Source organism: Helicoverpa zea, chromosome 16 (assembly GCF_022581195.2).
Source record: "Helicoverpa zea isolate HzStark_Cry1AcR chromosome 16, ilHelZeax1.1, whole genome shotgun sequence".
Classification (NCBI taxonomy): domain Eukaryota; kingdom Metazoa; phylum Arthropoda; class Insecta; order Lepidoptera; family Noctuidae; genus Helicoverpa; species Helicoverpa zea.
Window position 1 is genome coordinate 9,228,000 of NC_061467.1, and position 19,973 is coordinate 9,247,972.

The following is a 19,973-nucleotide window of genomic DNA, read 5'->3' on the forward strand; positions in this document are numbered from 1 at the left end:
CCTTATGTACTGTTCTCATATACTCCCTTATGTACTGTTCTCATATACTCCCTTATGTACTGTTCTCATATACTCCCTTATGTACTGTCCTCATATACTCCCTTATGTACTGTCCCCATATACTCCCTTATGTACTGTTCTCATATACTCCCTTATCTACTGTTCTCATATACTCCCTTATGTACTGTTCTCATATACTCCCTTATCTACTGTTCTCATATACTCGCTTATGTACTGTTCTCATATACTCCTTTATGTACTGTTCTCATATACTCCCTTATGTACTGTTCCCATATACTCCCTTATGTACTGTTCTCATATACTCCCTTATGTACTGTCCTCATATACTCCCTTATCTACTGTTCTCATATACTCCCTTATGTACCGTCCTCATATACTCCCTTATCTACTGTTCTCATATACTCCCTTATGTACTTTTCCGATATACTCCCTTATGTACTGTCCCCATATACTCCCTTATGTACTGTTCTCATATACTCCCTTATGTACTTTTCCGCTATACTCCCTTATGTACTGTTCTTATATACTCCCTTATGTACTGTTCCCATATACTCCCTTATGTACTGTTCTCATATACTCCCTTATGTACTTTTCCGATATACTCCCTTATGTACTGTTCTCATATACTCCCTTATGTACTGTCCCCATATACTCCCTTATGTACTGTTCTCATATACTCCCTTATGTACTGTCCCCATATACTCCCTTATGTACTGTCCCCATATACTCCCTTATGTACTGTCCCCATATACTCCCTTATGTACTGTTCTCATATACTCCCTTATGTACTGTCCTCATATACTCCCTTATCTACTGTTCTCATATACTCCCTTATGTACTTTTCCGATATACTCCCTTATGTACTGTTCTTATATACTCCCTTATGTACTGTTCTTATATACTCCCTTATGTACTGTTCTCATATACTCCCTTATGTACTTTTCCGATATACTCCCTTATGTACTGTTCTCATATACTCCCTAATGTACTGTTCTCATATACTCCCTTATGTACTGTTCCCATATACTCCCTTATCTACTGTTCTCATATACTCCCTTATGTACTGTTCCCATATACTCCCTTATGTGCTGTTCTCATATACTCCCTTATGTACTGTCCTCATATACTCCCTTATGTACTGTTCTCATATACTCCCTTATGTACTGTTCTCATATACTCCCTTATGTACTGTTTTCATATACTCCCTTATCTACTGTTCTCATATACTCCCTTATCTACTGTTCTCATATACTCCCTTATGTACTGTTCTCATATACTCCCTTATGTACTGTCCTCATATACTCCCTTATCTACTGTTCTCATATACTCCCTTATGTACTTTTCCGATATACTCCCTTATGTACTGTTCTCATATACTCCCTTATATACTGTTCTCATATACTCCCTTATGTACTGATCTCATATACTCCCTTATGTACTGTTCTCATATACTCCCTTATGTACTGTTCTCATATACTCCCTTATGTACTGTCCCCATATACTCCCTTATGTACTGTTCTCATATACTCCCTTATCTACTGTTCTCATATACTCCCTTATGTACTGTTCTCATATACTCCCTTATCTACTGTTCCCATATACTCCCTTATGTACTGTTCTCATATACTCCCTTATGTACTGTTCTCATATACTCCCTTATGTACTGTTCTCATATACTCCCTTATGTACTGTCCCCACATACTCCCTTATGTACTGTTTTCATATACTCCCTTATCTACTGTTCTCATATACTCCCTTATCTACTGTTCTCATATACTCCCTTATGTACTGTTCTCATATACTCCCTTATGTACTGTTCTCATATACCCCCTTATGTACTGTTCTCATATACTCCCTTATGTACTGTCCCCATATACTCCCTTATGTACTGTCCCCATATACTCCCTTATGTACTGTTCTCATATACACCCTTATGTACTGTTCTCATATACTCCCTTATGTACTGTTCTCATATAGTCCCTTATGTACTTTTCCGATATACTCCCTTATGTACTGTTCTCATATACTCCCTTATGTACTGATCTCATATACTCCCTTATGTACTGTCCCCATATACTCCCTTATGTACTGTTCTCATATACTCCCTTATCTACTGTTCTCATATACTCCCTTATGTACTGTTCTCATATACTCCCTTATGTACTGTTCTCATATACTCCCTTATGTACTTTTCCAATATACTCCCTTATGTACTGTTCTCATATACTCCAATATGTACTGTCCTCATATACTCCCTTATGTATTTATCCCATATATATACTCCCTAATGAACTTACACAATATGCTCCCTTATTTCCTCTTATGTACTGTTCTCATATACTCCCTTATGTACTTTTCCCATATACTCCTCTATGAACTTACACCATTGCTTTTTATCGTGCCTCCTATACGATTCTCGCTGCTTGCGTAGCTTGTTCACACAAAACGACGTGTAGCCTCTACGATAAATTCTATTTTTATCAGAGAACATTTAAGGGGAAAAACATTGTTACTTAGGTACTAGCAATTTTCATAATCTTTTGGAATGCAATAATACAAGGTGTTGATTTGCATTTGTGCCATACGTCAGGAGGAGGACATAAAATACGTAAATAATCGATTGGAATTATAGTAGACGGGAAATAGCTGATATGCACTGCTTTTTTGTCATTGTAATGTCGTAGTATTTCAGAAGTAATCCAATTTTATGAATGAAATTTATGAATAATCGTTGCGTTTGCTTTGCGTTTGCGGTTGTGTGAGGGGCAGCACGGTTTTAAGGCCAGTAACACACGCGCCAAGTTTAAATACGGCTAGATGATATTGACGGAATTCCGAAAAAAAAAATTACGTACCAATTTTTTTGTTGATTTGGGTCGAGAATCATTAGCATAATTACGTCCTTGAATATGGCACGGATGCAAATCAACAGCTTGTATTTATTATTTTCACCATTTATTCGGTATAATTTCCTTAAAAAGAATAACATTGGCAGAAATACTGAGCTATTACACAATATACACAAAAAATGAAATACTACAACTTATAGCCATGCATAAATTTTTTTATGGTAAATCATCAAATGACCCCTCCTGCTGTGGGTTAGCAGCGTGAGGGAGTGTCAGACTCTTACTGGCTGAAACCCATTATGTTCCATCGTAGGCCTTTTATGTACCAGGGTCATGGTAACTCTTTCAAACAGTCCCGCAGCGCCGTAGTCACGTATAACTTTGTTCCAGAATGTGTGGTGGGTGTTTGCTCTTGCGCACATTCGCCCCGCCTCCCGGCGCCGCTCGTGTCCGCCGAGACGGTCACTGTTCAGGGCGAGATGTTCGCCAATGTGAGCTGGACGCTGCCGTTGCCAAGCTATCCGCAAAGACTGCCTTCTGCAAAGTTGGGCAAGCAGAGCTATATTGTCAGGTTACTAGTTAAAGTTCATATTACTGGTTGATTTAACTAAAAAATGTTTGAGAAAACTGCTGCAAAAAATACTTTAAGATAAATGGTTTTGGTTTTCAATTACGTCAACTTGGATAATGAAATATTGACACAACTTTCAAAACTTAACTATAACCGATTTCCGAAAAAAAGGTTTCCAATTCAAAAGGCATAAATTTGTGTCCCACTGGAAAGCAGTTTCAAATAATGTCCACAATTCTTTCAAAAGGCGTTCAGACACGGCTGATCGGGTTAAAATAAAACAATAATACATAGGTCGGAATAAAGGTAAAGGTTGCCAAGCATTCCTGTAAGGTAATATTCCAATTTTCCTTAAGGAAAAAAACTCGGGTCGATTCGTGGGAATATAACCAGTTGTCGCTTAGGTTGTATATCTCTGTTATTTTGATAAAGAGATATGGAAGGTCTAACAAATTAAAAACAAAAAAAGGTATTTTTTCAATCAAAGGTAAAGGAATATATAAATATCCCCTTGTTCTATGTCCGTCCAAAGTATTGTTAAATAATAAAACGGTATATGTTAGCGTAATCTTTGAAAAACACGTGAGACATTAAATTGGCTTTTGATCTGTAAGGAGGTATGCTATAAAAGTCTTTTCAGGCGCTTTTTTAAGTAATTGCTTTTATACGTAATGGTTCCTTGAATTAATCCTTCAAACGGAACTAAAAAATACTTTCTCTTTTTTTCTGAAAATCAAAAAGTTTTTTATACCTCGAAACTATACGTAAAAGATTCTAAGTAGAATTATTTTCAAGTCCATTTTATCAAAAAAGTGTTTGTGGGTCCGTGCCAATATAGAGGTTGGGACAGATGCGCATTTTGCGGAGCCTTATGATAAGAGATCCCCGTTCCCTTCGTCAAGGAGGAAATGAGGTCAAGTTGATGATCTTTTAATCAAGATCATCAACTTGACCTCATTTCCTCCCTTCCTACATTCCCTTCATACTAATAAAAAAATATTTTCCAGTCTTGGCAAACAAATGGTCTCGGACGCCCATCCGTCACCATGGTTTGCAAACACCATTACTCGCCACGTGGACACCGATGGATTCGTGTCCGAAGGCGACTCAACCCGTTGGTTGCTCCTACCAGTGAGTGACCGCAGTGTCGAGCGGAGCGACGATCGGAGCGGAGAGCGACAAAAGCGAATGAAGAATACAGCGCCTAAAGTGAAGCTTTTGGCTAGAGTTAATTTAGTAGATGATAGGGGATGTGTTGGGCCAGCGGGAAATGCTACTGCTTTTGGTAAGTACGTATTTAAAATATTGCTGTAGTGATAGCTGTATTTGTGAGAAGTAAATACTTATATGTACGAGTTTTTAATACAATAACATACGCATATAAATTGTTACAATACTAACGCGATTCGTTTTCTTTTAATATGAAAAGCAAATATATGCTTGGAGGGACATTGTTACTTTATCCAAAAATTATAGATTTTATATAAAAAAGGAAAACATATAAAAACATGGAACATTCCGTATTATCTTTTTGAATCGTGGGCAGAAGTTAGAATGCAAATTAAATTAGACACAAATAGCGCGGATTACTTAAGACATGTTACATTGATAGATTACAGTCATTAACATCGTTTTCATTCATTAAGCTGTTAACAAACAAGATTGATTGATGAGCAAGATTGCACGAATGCAATCTTGCGATCTCCAGACTTATTTCCTTGTGGGTGCAGGAAAATACATTAATGATTTTAATTTTCAGAGCTTTATCTTCTTTCAGATCCCGATGCTCCTTCGTCAAGTAATTTCGCATTTGGAACTTATGTAAGTTATCTAACTTTCATATTATCCTAAACAAATAAAACCTCCAATAACAATTTCGTTACCTAAAATAGATAGCAAATACAAATCAAACATTCATTTTAGTTTTTATTTGAACGGCAAAAAAATCCTAATTTCGGAGACATGGCATCCCACGCACACTTAAACAATAAAGATTCGGGAAATGGAATACCCACTTAAATAAAGGGACAAGAAGACTTAATAATGTATGTCTCTTGGATTGGGAACAAGAATAGACCACTTCACTTAGCTGAGTATCTTATATGGGTTTATGTCAAGTATGCTGCTAGCCTCGCAGGTATTATTTGTTAATTATGAAATAGTGCCTCTTTCTCTTTGTATGACAGTAATGTATATAAGTGAAGAGGATTAGGTGTTACGTTAAAGTAAAATAGTAAAATACTTTAGTTCAACCAACATTATCATTTGTAGCGAATGGCGCATACATTAAATAATGATTGGATAGTCTCTCTCATGGTTAAGACTCTCGAATGGCATGGTTCTCGGCTAGTCAAATGGGTAAAATATACTAGATACCTGTTATGAAAACTGTGAAAACAAAAGGACAAATCATATGAAACATGTCTCCCGTCACTTATTTTCCCGTTATGTATCCAAAATGGCGTCTAGTAATTAACATTACCTATTTATTACATTAGCGTTTCTTTTTCTGTCATTTTTCATATACTTTTATTTTAGTAACATTGCTTGACATTTTCTGGTATTCTTTAATACATTTTTCTATTTACCAGGCGATATTAGGAGCACTTCTCGGCGCCTGGCTAATGGGCGCGGTGTTCGTGCTAAGCGCGCGCGTCGTCAAACGCGTGCTCAAATCATTCCGCCCCGCTCCCGTTTCCGCTCCGCTCGAGCCACTAAGTTGCCGCCCCGCGTGGTTCCCACTGCAGTTGCGTACGTGAGTAGTAGAGATGTAGTCATTTTGTTTCTATTTTTTATAGTTGTTCATTTTTGATGATGATTTTTAGTGTATAGTTGTTTTTGAAAGGTGAAAATACTACCTAATTGTAAAAAAAAATAAGATTTGTACATAAGGTTGTTCTCGAAGGGTTGTGACATATAAACTTGTTTTTCACAGGGCGATGATTTTTATTTTCAGAACAATTTTTTTTTCTGGTATGTAAAAGTAAAAGGTCAATAGCATCGTAGACATAAACCACATAATTAATTTTAACCGCGTAAAACGAAGTTTTAACTTAGTTGTTTAATATTCTAAAAGTGATTTCGGTGTTGCTCTTAAAATTTCTCGTACGTGAGGACCGATTTAAAGCTTTCGTTGTAAAATAATTAATTATTTATCTCGAGCGAACCGTCGTCGTATGATCGATGTACCTTTATGACCAACCCTTTAACAAACCACAGTATTTTTGGTAACATCAAAATTTTGAAAGTGCAAAATAAAGTTATTAATTTATTTTTTCATGAAAATTTTCATGAGGTAAGTAACCTACAATTTGTCCACCATTTTTTTATATATTGGCTGATGGTTTAACTCTTTTTAATTCTAGAACTTATAATGATTTATGCCTTATGGTTTGAAATCAAACGGATCGTTTCTATGAAGTTTTAAATTTACTAATTCACCGTTTAAGATCATCAATATTAACCGCAACTCGGCGTATGTTACTCAAAATAACCCTCGTACTACACTGTTAATATGCTTCCATTCATGTTAACGTATACCAACTTATACGATGTTACCATTTAATAAATTATTAACTATACTTATTAACCAGAGGAACTTTACACGTGCCTGACAGAATATTAATAGCAAGTCGTATTGTTGCTTCAATGTTATTACTAGGCCTACAGGCGTTACAAAACTCGCGGCACGGAGGAAGGAAAGATAGCGGAGATGCCCTAAGGAAGGTAGGTTACGCGCCTTTTTGTAGGTCAAGCTACATACGGTAGGCGTGATCAGTTCCTAGCTATCAGCTTGGCGTCTATCGGCGTTCAGGTGAAAGATTGGTCTTGATTGATTGGGTTCCATAGAAGCGTGTAAGGGAGTACCTATTAACGTTCCTCGTCCCCGGAATACGGGCATTTTGGCGTGCTACTTTCTTAGGAGACTTTGCGTGCATGACATCTCCGCTAGAAATTTTATTCTCCGTGGCTCGCGGGTACAAGTTTATCAAGAAGAAACTAAGTTTATATTTTCAAGCTGAAATATTAAATTTTGGGATATCCAGATATTGTTAAGGATTTTGTAGAACAATGAACCGTTGTTGAATGTATTATAATATCTTAAAGGTTTAGCTGTATTTTGTTATTTTATTACAACGTTTAAAAACCAATTAAAAACCTAATTACAGTAATTATGTACAAAAGCTCAAACCAACAATGAAAAGATAATGCCTGTATTATGTTGTTTTCAGCAACATTTCTAAAACAATGGGAAACTTATTTGAAACTGGTTTTCAATAAGCGATTAGAGCAAACTCTATGATACATATCAACAGTTGATTTATATATCAACCGATTGACCGACCGACCGGCCCGGCAAACAAAAGAAATAAGTATTTTAGACAAAAGTGGGTAAAGTTTCTGAACTAAATGACTGTCAAGCCAAACAGGTAAACGAAATCAAATCGTGATAATGTGTTTGAGACAAAATGTAGGTACCAAATTCTCTCAACTTACAAAATTGTTCTTTAAGCAAAATGTCTGTAGGTAGCCCCGGGTTTGTTTGAAGGAAGTAGGTACTGCGTACTATGGTCTCAAACAAAATGAACTAGGGATAAAATTTCACCGACTAAGGATAAAGTTTAGGGTTTGGTTTAGACCAAGTAGAATTAAGATATGTATTTATATTTATATTCACTGATACATAGATATTTCACAAGTTTTTAATTATCGTTTTCGCATCATTCGTTTTCATTGTGCCACATAGGGCTCTGATCACAGGAATGAGAACAGTAGCACAGTTTTTTTCTTACGGGTGGAAAAGTTGAAAAATGACAGATTGTTAAAGTCCAAGAATCTGAAAACCCAAATCTAAATAATACTGGATACTTCCCAGCGAATTTTAAACTCAAATGAGAAAATAACGTAACCTAGCCTAATTTGTATGGGAACAGATTGCTGAAACTTGGCTCCTAGCGTTACAAAGCAATTAGAATGCCAATGCATATTCAATAGACAGCTACCCATCTTAACTGCAACACTATCTTAAGTGCAACATACATAGGGTTGCCATCCCCATATTAATTGATGATTTTTGACAAAAGCAAAAATAAATCAAAGTGAAAATTTACTGAAATTGACAAAAATTTTGCTTACTCATTTTATGAAAAACAGTGAGAAGCATTGTTTTTCTTCAAATTTAAAACCTTTAATTGAGTTTTGAAAAAACATACAGAGCCAAATGGTGAACGAGAAAAGAACAAAATAATATTTTACTGTTTAAAAAATATAAAATCAAAACACTTCTCAAATATTTTTACCGGTATACAAATATACAAAATTGATAATTTTTCCTTCCCCGGCTTTCCCAGCCCCGTGGAAAAATCCCACAAATCCAGCGAATTATAAACTAGAGCAACCCTACGCAAACCGTCATACATCATTCCATGCTAGCTACTGGCGCAAGTACTTTCCTTCCTACTCACACTATTATTATTCTGAACGGTCCTCCATGACTCATTAGGTACTCTTACATAAAATGGTGTAAGACGTTTTTAGAAATCCTTTGCTATTTAATGCTTTTCGAATGCTAAGTACGAAATTATGGCGTATAGTGTCTAGACTTGGGAGTTCAAGAAACATATTTCAAACTATGTTAATAGATACAAACTGTCGTAAGTGGTCAAATTAATGCAGAAAAGGTTTGGTTGCCCGCCCATTGCATGTTAAATTGTTATGCCTCTGTATGACTATGTAAATAATGAAAATGATTATCTACATTCATAGCCAAGCTGTTATCGGCTAATTCACTGCTTTCCGCACTCAAATAAAAAGTAACCTGTCCTTTTTCCGGCTCTAACTAGACTATCTGTACTCATTTATACCACTTTTGTAGTTTCGGTATTAAAGTCCGACAGACAGACAAACTTTCGTATTTATTACATGACAAAAAATCAACCAGAAAAGTAGGTATGCACGAAGGAAAAGTTTTGTAGATATCATAGCCTTTTCATTATTTTTTATTTATTTTTGTGACGCTCTATATACTTAGTATAGTAATCTTTCAGCCTGAACGAGCTCACCAGATAAGCGTACAAATGTAAGCAATATTTTCCTACGAGTATATATTTTGTTAGGAAATAAAGTATAGGTATCCGATTTATTGAGCCCTGAAGAACAACAATACACATATTTTCGTAATATTCTTTTTGCCTAATTCTAGAAGATCCAAGATTTGTTGATGTTGGTGCCGTTGACTGTTCGTTTACAAGTTTATCTTACGGATTACTTAGTACATGGAACAAAAAATACAAAGATACTCACATATTGTTTTAGGCAAGCGAGTACATGACTTTATATGCGTAAGTTCAGGAGATAAAACATTTATAAAGTGACGGGCAATCTGTATAATCCTTTATTCTATACAATACCTAGGCAATGTACCTATAGGATACCTTAAACGTGTAGGTAATGTACGAATTTGAAAAAAAAAAAATAATTTTGCCTAGTTATTCTATACAAAACCAAATGCGCCTCCACTAAAGCATGTAAAAGACAAGAGCAAGAATAGAGGGAACCTGTTCATAGCTTTATTGAAAACATTTCTTTATATTTTTAATGGTTAATTAACTATTTTTGAAGTCACAAACTTCATGAACAACCCACAGAAACCTAATGAAATTAATCGGTCTACCAGCTTTAAGTCTGTCGCAATTAGATTCCCAATGTAGGTTTTATTTGGTTTTAGTGGTAATATAATTATCACAAACTCTGTTTATATAGGATTTCTCTCAGATAGTGAGCTATTTGATGCTAAAGTAATCCTTTAATCAGGTGTTAATATTAGCGTAACTCGGAACGTAATCTGTGTTCTCTATTTGTAATGAAAGGATCATTTGAAAGATAGTTGTTTAGTGATAATTATGTATTTCAATACTTGACACTATCTAGACACACGGCAGTGTGTCCGCCAAGTTCGAGCAAAAAAAGCGACACACCGGCCGTGTGTCTAGATAGTGTCAAGTATTGAAATACATAATTATCACTAAACAACTATCTTTCAAATGATCCTTTCATTACAAATAGAGAACACAGATTACGTTCCGAGTTACGCTAATATTAACACCTGATTAAAGGATTACTTTAGCATCAAATAGCTCACTATCTGAGAGAAATACACGAACCATTTCGGGCCAAATTCGACCCCCCTGTAACTCAAAATCTATTTTATTTACGCATATCAAATTTCTAGTATCTATTGAGACCCCCTCACTTATCTAAAATACAAAATTTCATTAATATACCTATTGTAGGTCTTGAGATATTGACGTCAGAAAATCGCTATTTTTACTATACACTCACTGACTGACTGATTCACTGACTCACTCATCAAAAACCTAGACCACTTCCAATGGTCGTATTAACTTGAAATTTGGCATGGAGGTAGGTCTTTATGTCAAGGTAAAGGGAAAAATCTGAAAATGGCCAAGTGTGAGTCGGTTTCAAAATAATGAAGGTGTTTTATACCCGGTGTAAATTTATACCCTTAAGGAACTAAAACGAACTAAATTTATCTATATTTATATAATATATCTTCGAATGGTTTGTATTTAGTTTAGTTAGAAGTAAAATAGTGTAGTTAGAAAAAAAAAATCTGAAAACGGCCAAGTGTGAATCACTTTCGAAAATAACGAATGTGTAACTTTGATCCACGAACATAATATATGATAACATGTCATGTCAGTCAGTTGGTAAATCTAGTCCATTTAGTTAATCTAGTTCATTTCTTTTTAAGAAACATAGTGCATATTAAAAAATCTAAAAGATAGTATAAATGAGACATTCTTTTAACTAACTTCATCATAAGAAAAAAATAAAATAAACAACCTTACAAAAATAAATGAAATCCCACCCAAAACAAAAATGTGAAAGACTGCGAAGTTCGATAATATGGGAATGCTTCGCCTATAAAAGAAGTGAGATCTGAATAAGTACCAAGTTCCATACACATACTTCAGTTAAAAATAGTTACTTTTTAATGATGTTACTTGGCAAGTTTTAATAGAAAATTAAATACTTGATTCATTGCGTTTAGTAGGTTTATAACAAGGTGTATGAAAACTTTCCAAGTAACATCATTAAAAAGTAACTATTTTTAACTGAGGTATGTGTATGGAACTTGGTACTTATTCAGATCTCACTTCTTTTATAGGCGAAGCATTCCCATATTATCGAACTTGGCAGTCTTTCACATTTTTGTTTTGGGTGGGATTCAAATCTACTTAAACTCATTACGTATGAATTGCACGAAAATCTTACGATCCTATGTGAAATGAGCAAGATTTTCAGACCTCTATTTGAAACCACGGATTAAAATTAATAGTCTTACCAAGTACTGTAAGTATCTGTGGTCTTACCGTCAGTTGCACAAAGCTCCATTACAGTTAAAGCTTTTTAAATCTATTGCTGACTCTTTCTTTGTCAACAAGTTCAAAAGTGTCAGCAATAGATTTAATGAAGTTTGAACTATAACGCTAGAGCTATAGAGCTATAGAGCTATAGAGCTTTGTGCAACTGACGGTTAAAGTACCTTTTTTTTTTTTTTTTTTTTTTTATCGACGTAAAATCATCAAATGACCCCTCCCGCTGTGGGTTAGCAGCGGTGAGGGAGTGTCAGACTCTTACTGACTAAAATCGTCGTGTTCCGTCATAGGCCTTTTATGTACCAGGGCCGCGGTATCTCTTTCGAACAACCCGCAGCACGGTTAAAGTACCTCAATTTGAAACCGCACGTTCGTATACTTACTTTAGTCACCGTATTTGCAAAAAACTAACTCGTTACACACATCATTTATTTCGGTTACTAAACCAAATTAACCATAACATAGTTTACAAAACTAAAGTTAAATGATTACCATATAATTTCTGAATTAACTGGCATTTGCTCTTATGTAGCAATGTATAAAACGATTTATCTGAACAAGGTCTTGGACTGTACCACGTTGCGACATACAGTTAGCGCAAACGTCAAATAATTGACAGATGAGTGACATTTCATTCATGTACCATCATAGATGGCGTTATTTACGTACCTAGGATATATACTGCGATAACTCAAATAAGGTGACAAGCCTCGCATATAAGTAAAACTACTTTTATGCATTTTATTTTATAGGATTGATAGATAGATAGAATCATATAGCTTAATGGCATATTTTCGCTGGCAGAATATTCTCATGATGAAACCATGGTATCACTAAATAATTTTACAAATTGGTCTACAAGTATATGACATTACTACGTTCAAGCAAAACAACAAACTCTTCAGCTTTATGATATAAGTCTAGATTTTCATAAATTCAATGAACTTTGATTCGGCCACGTTATATCTACACAAATTCTTTTTCCGTATTAATACACAGATATCTATCCCCTTTAATTTGTACAAATGAATCTGATCCCAAAAAATCGGATCCATTCACCATTGTGCTCTATACCTACAGGAGCCTTCCATTCAGCTTTCACGACCAAATACGATTTATCCTCATCCCAACATATACCAACTAAAGAAATAGTAAGTAAATAAAGCCACATAGGGAGTACAAACAAACCTTAAATTCGATTACAGTCCCATATGAAGGTACTATTACGACCACGTCTTGCCAAGCGAAAATAGACTAAAACAAGTGATATAAGAGTGGTGTATGTCAGCGTTTTGGCCTACACAGGTTTCTAATTTAATCTCCCGTATCAAAAGGGTGAGTTTTACTTTGAATAGTGCAAATCTGATGAGGGGATGTAAGGGGTATGTGGACCTGTCTCGGCCAGGAATTCGGTGGTTGTTATGTAAAGATAAAATTTAGATCCTGACAATTGTTGAGGAATAGCTTACTAGTTTCTTCGGTGGCTACGAAAAAAACTTTCTTTTCTGATTGAAAAACTTTCATCAGTAGGTACAATATTGTTTTTTTTTATAAGTTTTGTCTCTATAAGGGGATTGCCAGTAGTGATAAAGCAATCAAAACATTTGCCACAATATATACGAATCCCTTAGAAATAAAAAAAAACTCCAGAAATTGGACTATATTTCACAATCTACCAAAAAATCCCAATCCATATTCCTTCCAGCCATTTCAGCTACAAACCGAAAACATAATTATGTGCCTCAAAAGAAAACCCTCGTATTTAATAGGTTTTACGTACTTTGTGTAAGAAATAACACAATTTGTTGATCACCTCAAACTTTCAGCCGCTTTCATAATACACTTGACGAGTGCTTTTGACAGATTTGAAATTGACCTCCAATGTTGATACGTGAGGATAACTTCATTTTAAACTAATTTTACGAGTTATTTTAATGAAACATTGCTGAGTAATTTTATCAGTCACGGAGTTATCCTAGCCTAGCCTTTTTCAATAATGTTGAGGTCGGCTTTCAGTCTAACCTAAGAGCTACTGCCTATATGACCTCTTCAGCCCAGTTACTCCATGTTAAGGCTGGTCAAACTGGCTTGTCAACACCAGTAATGACTGCCAAATATTTAGAAGAACTTACCAATTTCATCTGACTTATAAACATGGAGTAACACATTATGATATGATTGAACCCATCCTTCCACTGACCAACCGCGCCAGGCGTTGCTTAACCGTTATGATCGATTGAACACTTTACAATATTAGTATAGATCAGCATGTATGAACCACGTATAATCTGTATTTTATAATGGTAATACGTATAAGGCTTTGTGTACCCTACATATTATTATCTATCTAACTACATCCCTCGTCTCATGAATTTTTGATATATTAATCTCAAGAAAATGTTGGAAAATGAACATATGAACGAGCCTATCATGAAGATATCAATGTCAATATTGTCGTTCAAAGCATTAGGAAATAACCAAAAAAAAATGAATTTATCTGGTACCCTTTACTTTTGATTCTCATCCTGTGTTGAGAAGATGATGCACAAGGGCGATGGGTTTTCTTACAGCAAAACCTGATTGTAAGAAAGTAATTGTAATGTGTTTTGGTAGTAAAGTCTGACCAAAACCTATAAAAAAATTTGAGACACAACCAACTCCCCAAGCATACTCTGTGCAATTTATATTTAGCTAAATCATACTTACACGTGTCTTATAATGTACCAGTGACACATACAACATAGTAAATAGTAATACGTACAAGACAGATTGATGTCGAACATTAGAATGTACGGACCCCGCCCACTTATGTAATGTCAACATGGTCTGCAATTTCATAGTACATATTATGGGGTTTGTTTTTATATCATTTCTTTGTACGGACAAGTCACCTGTACGGGAGAGGGATTTTTTATTATTTTCTATGAAAAATAGTTTATTTTAAAAATCATCATAAAAATATATAAGTATATGTAGTATTTGTAAGAAATGCGAATAATATAAGTGTAGGAAGAAATTCCCCTAATACAACTAGGTATTGAAACTTAAAAGTTCCGTAAAGTCCCTTCTCGTTTTAAGCATTTGATGTTCAACTCTAAGAAACTTTTTTACGAGTATCCTTATCATATAAGCTATTCTGTCTTCGGTAGTTTTAAATAGTATACTATAATAGTAGACTCACGTCCCGGGGAACACTACCCGCAGTGGAATAAAAATTAGCCTATGTCCTTTCTCAGGTCCTCTACTATCCGTGTACCCACTTAAATCGGTTCAGTAGGTAGTTTTCGCAGCAAAGCGCTACATACAGACAGACGGAGCTACTTTCGAATTGATAACATTCATAACTAATTCTAATAACATTAAAAGCTAATATAAAACCATACGAGTGTAGTACTCGCATCTCGTTCAAAGCATTACATAAGAGATAAAGATCAGAATTGGCTCAGCGGAAACGATCGGTCCATTGTTCGATGTAACAGGTTCGCTTCCCCGGTCGATACTATCGTCTGTTTGTATGTTCGCTCATTTGAATTCACTTTCTACGAAAATATTCTCATACGATTAGATTTTTATAACATTTTTTTTCCGTCGTAGTGAACAATTTCGCACTGTGCATGTCTTTTGTCTTGTCAAACTATTTTTCTTATTGTTTTGGTTCATTGAACAATGGTATACAGTGTTATGCAGATTAGTCAATAAACTGAAATGAGAATATTAATGCTACGAGCCCAGCTTTGCGCCGGTTTCAATTTTATAACAAGTTCATTCGATTTTGATTGGTTGCAAACAGCTAGATTACAGTTAGATGCATATGAAGTCTTCTTTTTAAAATATGTTGTCATAATTTGCCGGTGTAAAAACTTTTAAGCACTTTGAATCAGCAACGAGAGAAAAAAAAAATCATTGTAAACCAAAAAATGCAGTGTAAAATTATAATACCGCAACCCATGAAATCAACACCATTTTTCGAAATATCCGTGCATTTTATAAAGTTGTTAGGTAAAGTGTTATATGAGAAATGATGGTCCATGACTCCATAAAGCTTTGCCCCACAATCATAATCTGATGTAATGTTTTAGCACCATGGGGCTATAGAATGAGCGGGTATAAAGGCGGAGCGATTTCATGAGGATTTGAGACAAAAAAAGAAATGTTTTTCATGAGACTGGTTGTTGGATTGTAGTAGATAAATGCAGTTGCAAGTGTTGCAACCAAACCAATATATATTAACAAACCAATATGTGTTAATATTTATGTAGAGTAAGTATGAGAATTACAAAAATTAGGAACGTTGGTTAAATCGCCAGTTTCGGAAATAAGTACCTATTACGAAAAAGTCTTCTCAACATACAATTAAGTTTTTTTATCCATACACAGTGAACTGAAATACTGAAAGTATGGTATGTTCTAACACTTACTTATTCACGTTTGTCTTTCTTCGTCACTTTTCTGACGTGAAAGTCATAACAATTTGACTTTTTCTAAATCGCTTGTGCCTTAGCCCCACACAATCACGAGAGCAATTTCCTATCTAAACTAACTGCCAGACAGATTATAATGTCTGTAATAGTCTTGTGCAGCCTTTATCATAACACGATTAGCGCTAATGGATGAACTCTTCATAAATATATTTTAATAGCTCAAGTAATTATCATCAATATCAATTTAGCAAATCCCGTTTTTACATTTTTAATTAACAACGAAAAATTTATTATGAATATGAAAGTATTTTTTTTCATGCTTTTATTTAGAAACCGCTTGAAGTATTTTGATGAAATTTGCTATGGAGATAACTTAGGATCTGGTGTATACCTATGTAAAGTTTTATCTTTATAAGTCAAGTAGTTTCTTAACTGTGATAGTAATAGTAACACACTGCACATGTTATAAATCAAGTGAATTTCGACATGTCGTAAGATACGGATCAGGATGGATGGCCACCATATTAACCGTTGCAAATCACCATGAAATACGTCTGCCATAAATAATGGTGTAAGACCATTAGGGCAAATTTCACAAACCTAACAAATCACGGTTAAGTTAAACTCTGTTTAAAGCTGAAGAATTTATGACTAGCTGTTCCATGCGGTTTTGTGGGTAAAACCTCCCTGAAACCGGCTGTAAAGTAGCCTACGTCCTTTCTGAAGATAGACACTTTAGACTAAATTTATTTATCTTTCAATATTTATTAGTTCGAAAGCCCGACAGACAGTCAGTAACTTTCGTATTTTTATTAGTAGTAGGGATTCTCCACATACGACTAGAAATATAATTTTATATTGGGTTTAAACTTGGTTTTATAAGGTGAAATCAGCCATACTTATAGAGCTTCAGACGAGGATTAAATTGCCAAATGTTAATTAATGGAAACTAACTTGATTGCATCTGTTAATTATATACCAAGATCCCAACGAAGCCAGCCATAATTTATTTTGTTAGAAATAATGGATTAGATAGATATTTCGAACGTTGATTGACGCTCAGACTTAGGTACATCATAAAGTGTACGGACGGCCAAGTAATCTGTAACATTTCGGGTGTTAAAATTAGATTAACCGTAGATAACATAATTTATATGAAGTTAATGTTAAAATTCAATCAATAAAAACAACGGATAAATAGGTAGTAGTCTCTTATTTCCTCTTTTCTGATTTTTACGTACTATGATTTGCAAAATGTTTTCAAAAATCATATGCAATGTTACCAGTTAATATATTCTTATTTCTTACGTGACTAGTAGATGTGTTGCGTAAGCCTCACAGTCAAAAATACCTATATTTAGAAAAAAATGTTCTGGTTCAATCTTAAAATGAGACAGACATTTTGATTTCCCAGGCTGAGTACCCTTGAGATTTGTGCTCTGATGACTCCTATAAGATCGACTCTCTCACATTTTGGAATTTAAATATTTGCATGTACTCTATGTAGGTACAGTCAACCCCAAAAGCAGCAGAACACATCTTCCAAAACTGCTGAAGTTATGGGGTTAACTGTACTTAGTCAGATTAGTCTTGAAAAACAAAAGCGTTCCTTAGTCAGACTGTATGTCTTAAGGCTTTTCTTACCGTAGTGTCTCAGGATTTAAGCATGTGCAAGAGGTCAGGTCACCGCATCACCAATCTCTTCGAATCTTACATGAAATTATGCTTTGTCATCTCAAAGAAAACATATACCTAGTAACTTCTTTCTTGGTGCATGTGAAAAAAGCTAGATAAATGATAGGTTTTACCCATTACCAACACTATCCGATGATAAATTGTGCAGCCAACGGTAGTTCACAGCTGTCAATTTTTACATACAAGTGAACATTAACCAATAAGTTATTGCCGGACGTTTCATAACATTTTGTAACGTCTTGAATGGATTTCTTTTCAAAACAAATGCTTTAATTATATGGTGTTGCAATGTTTTTCGATGTTGTGCATTTGACTTTCAAGGACTGAAAGCTGTATGCTGTATTGATTAGCAAAGAAAATGAAAGTACATTTAACACTGAATATACGCGAATATAGTAGGTAGGTAGATAAGGATTTAGGTTAGCTGCTTATGGGCCAATTCCTCATTGTGTCTGCTCCTTTTCTCCCCTTGAACTGGTAGTAAAATCTTCATTTCTGACTGTCTAGCCACTCCCTAACTATGAACCAAATGCAGAATGCAAAGAGTGGAAGCTACTTTTGGAATGGACAACTAGAATCAAACTTACTTATATTTTTGAAGTTCATAAGTGCTTGTAAAGGCCTAAATGAAATAAATGATTTGACTTTCACTGTCTCAACTATTTGACCTCTTCAATTCATTTAGGGACCATTAGCATTTTAAAGAAAATATTTAAACACCGTGCTTGTAGGTAAAGATGCACCAACCTCGGTCAAGCCACGAAAGGGCGACCATTTATTAGCATATCGAAGAATTTACAAAATATTTTGAAACACCCAATACTTTTAGCTGTTACAAACCTTCAATGTTCAAGTAGACTAATCAAACAAAATATCGAGGCTACCTTGTGGTCGATTAGCGGGAAATTGCTACAATCCACCAAAAATAACTGAACAGCCACTTACTTAAATAGCTTCTTTCAATAGCTTCTTACGTACCGCAAAATTAATAAGTCGGTACGGTAGACACTTGGCAATTTAATGGCTAAACACTCGAAAGTACTAGCGTATAATTGGTGCTTTAAATGCCTTTGTGAACAATGATTTTGGTTTTGAGAAATTCGAATTTTGGTATTCATTGAAAAATAATGTTGAATTAATGAATTAACCTATTGTTAATATTTAAGTCTGCTAACGAGCTTTATATGTGAAGACTTCATATCGATAGATCATACGGCAAAAAAATGTGATGATTCAATGTTATGAAAGTCTCAGAAATGGCCTAGGGTTTCTTTTCTATCGTTTTATTATCTACGTTTGTTGGAATATTTTTGCCCACGTGTTTCAATAAATATCGACGAGCCCAGGAGTCATGGTCTCGTGACTCGAATCCAGACAGAAATATATTATCAAAATGATTCGTTCCATTGTCGTTGCTATGGAGAACAAAATAACTAGCGGAGGTGCCATAACGGAAAATCTCCTAAGAAAGGAACGCGCCAAAATGCGGGGACGAGGAACGTTACTGTCTTCGCCCTTATTCGCCTTCTTTGGAACCGACCATTGTTTGTAATACCGAAAATCGTTATAAGCTGCGTCAAAGAACCCGAACGCCTCGTTAGTTCACTCATAACTGCTCGTTTTGGGCATTCCCACCGTAAGTGTTTGTCCTAGAAGAAAGCGCCTGACCTACTTGGATTTTAGCATCTCCGCTCATATTTCATTTCTCCGTGATCGTTGCTATGACAGTAATTTCATTTCCGATTCCAAGTAAATCCGATATATCCTACACTTAGCCTTATAATATACGCTTATTGATTTCAATATCCTATTGTTTTCAAACATATTGCCGATTCTAAGTTATAAAACCAAGTATCCATATATTCCTAAGATTCCCTTGGGCAATACGAGTTACGACCTACTTATCCTTTCAAAGGAGTTGAGAGCCTTATTTCTGATATGATTTAGAATAGATATGAAATTGAGGTACAGAAAATACTCTCAAGACCTGCTTAGAAATGAAATCAGGGCTTGA

The 19,973-nt window shown here is 35.0% G+C and overlaps 1 protein-coding gene across 2 annotated transcripts in view; it reads left to right on the forward strand.

Moving 5' to 3' along the window:
• LOC124637337 (vascular endothelial growth factor receptor 1-like) overlaps positions 1-19,973 on the forward strand; it is a 139,734-nt gene that overhangs the window by 27,115 nt on the left and 92,646 nt on the right. For both annotated transcript variants that reach the window (XM_047173701.1, XM_047173702.1), the window contains 4 exons: positions 3,261-3,441; positions 4,449-4,726; positions 5,219-5,262; positions 6,033-6,196. In XM_047173701.1, coding sequence (XP_047029657.1) covers positions 3,261-3,441; positions 4,449-4,726; positions 5,219-5,262; positions 6,033-6,196 — 667 coding nt within the window. The remainder of the gene's footprint in view (positions 1-3,260; positions 3,442-4,448; positions 4,727-5,218; positions 5,263-6,032; positions 6,197-19,973) is intronic.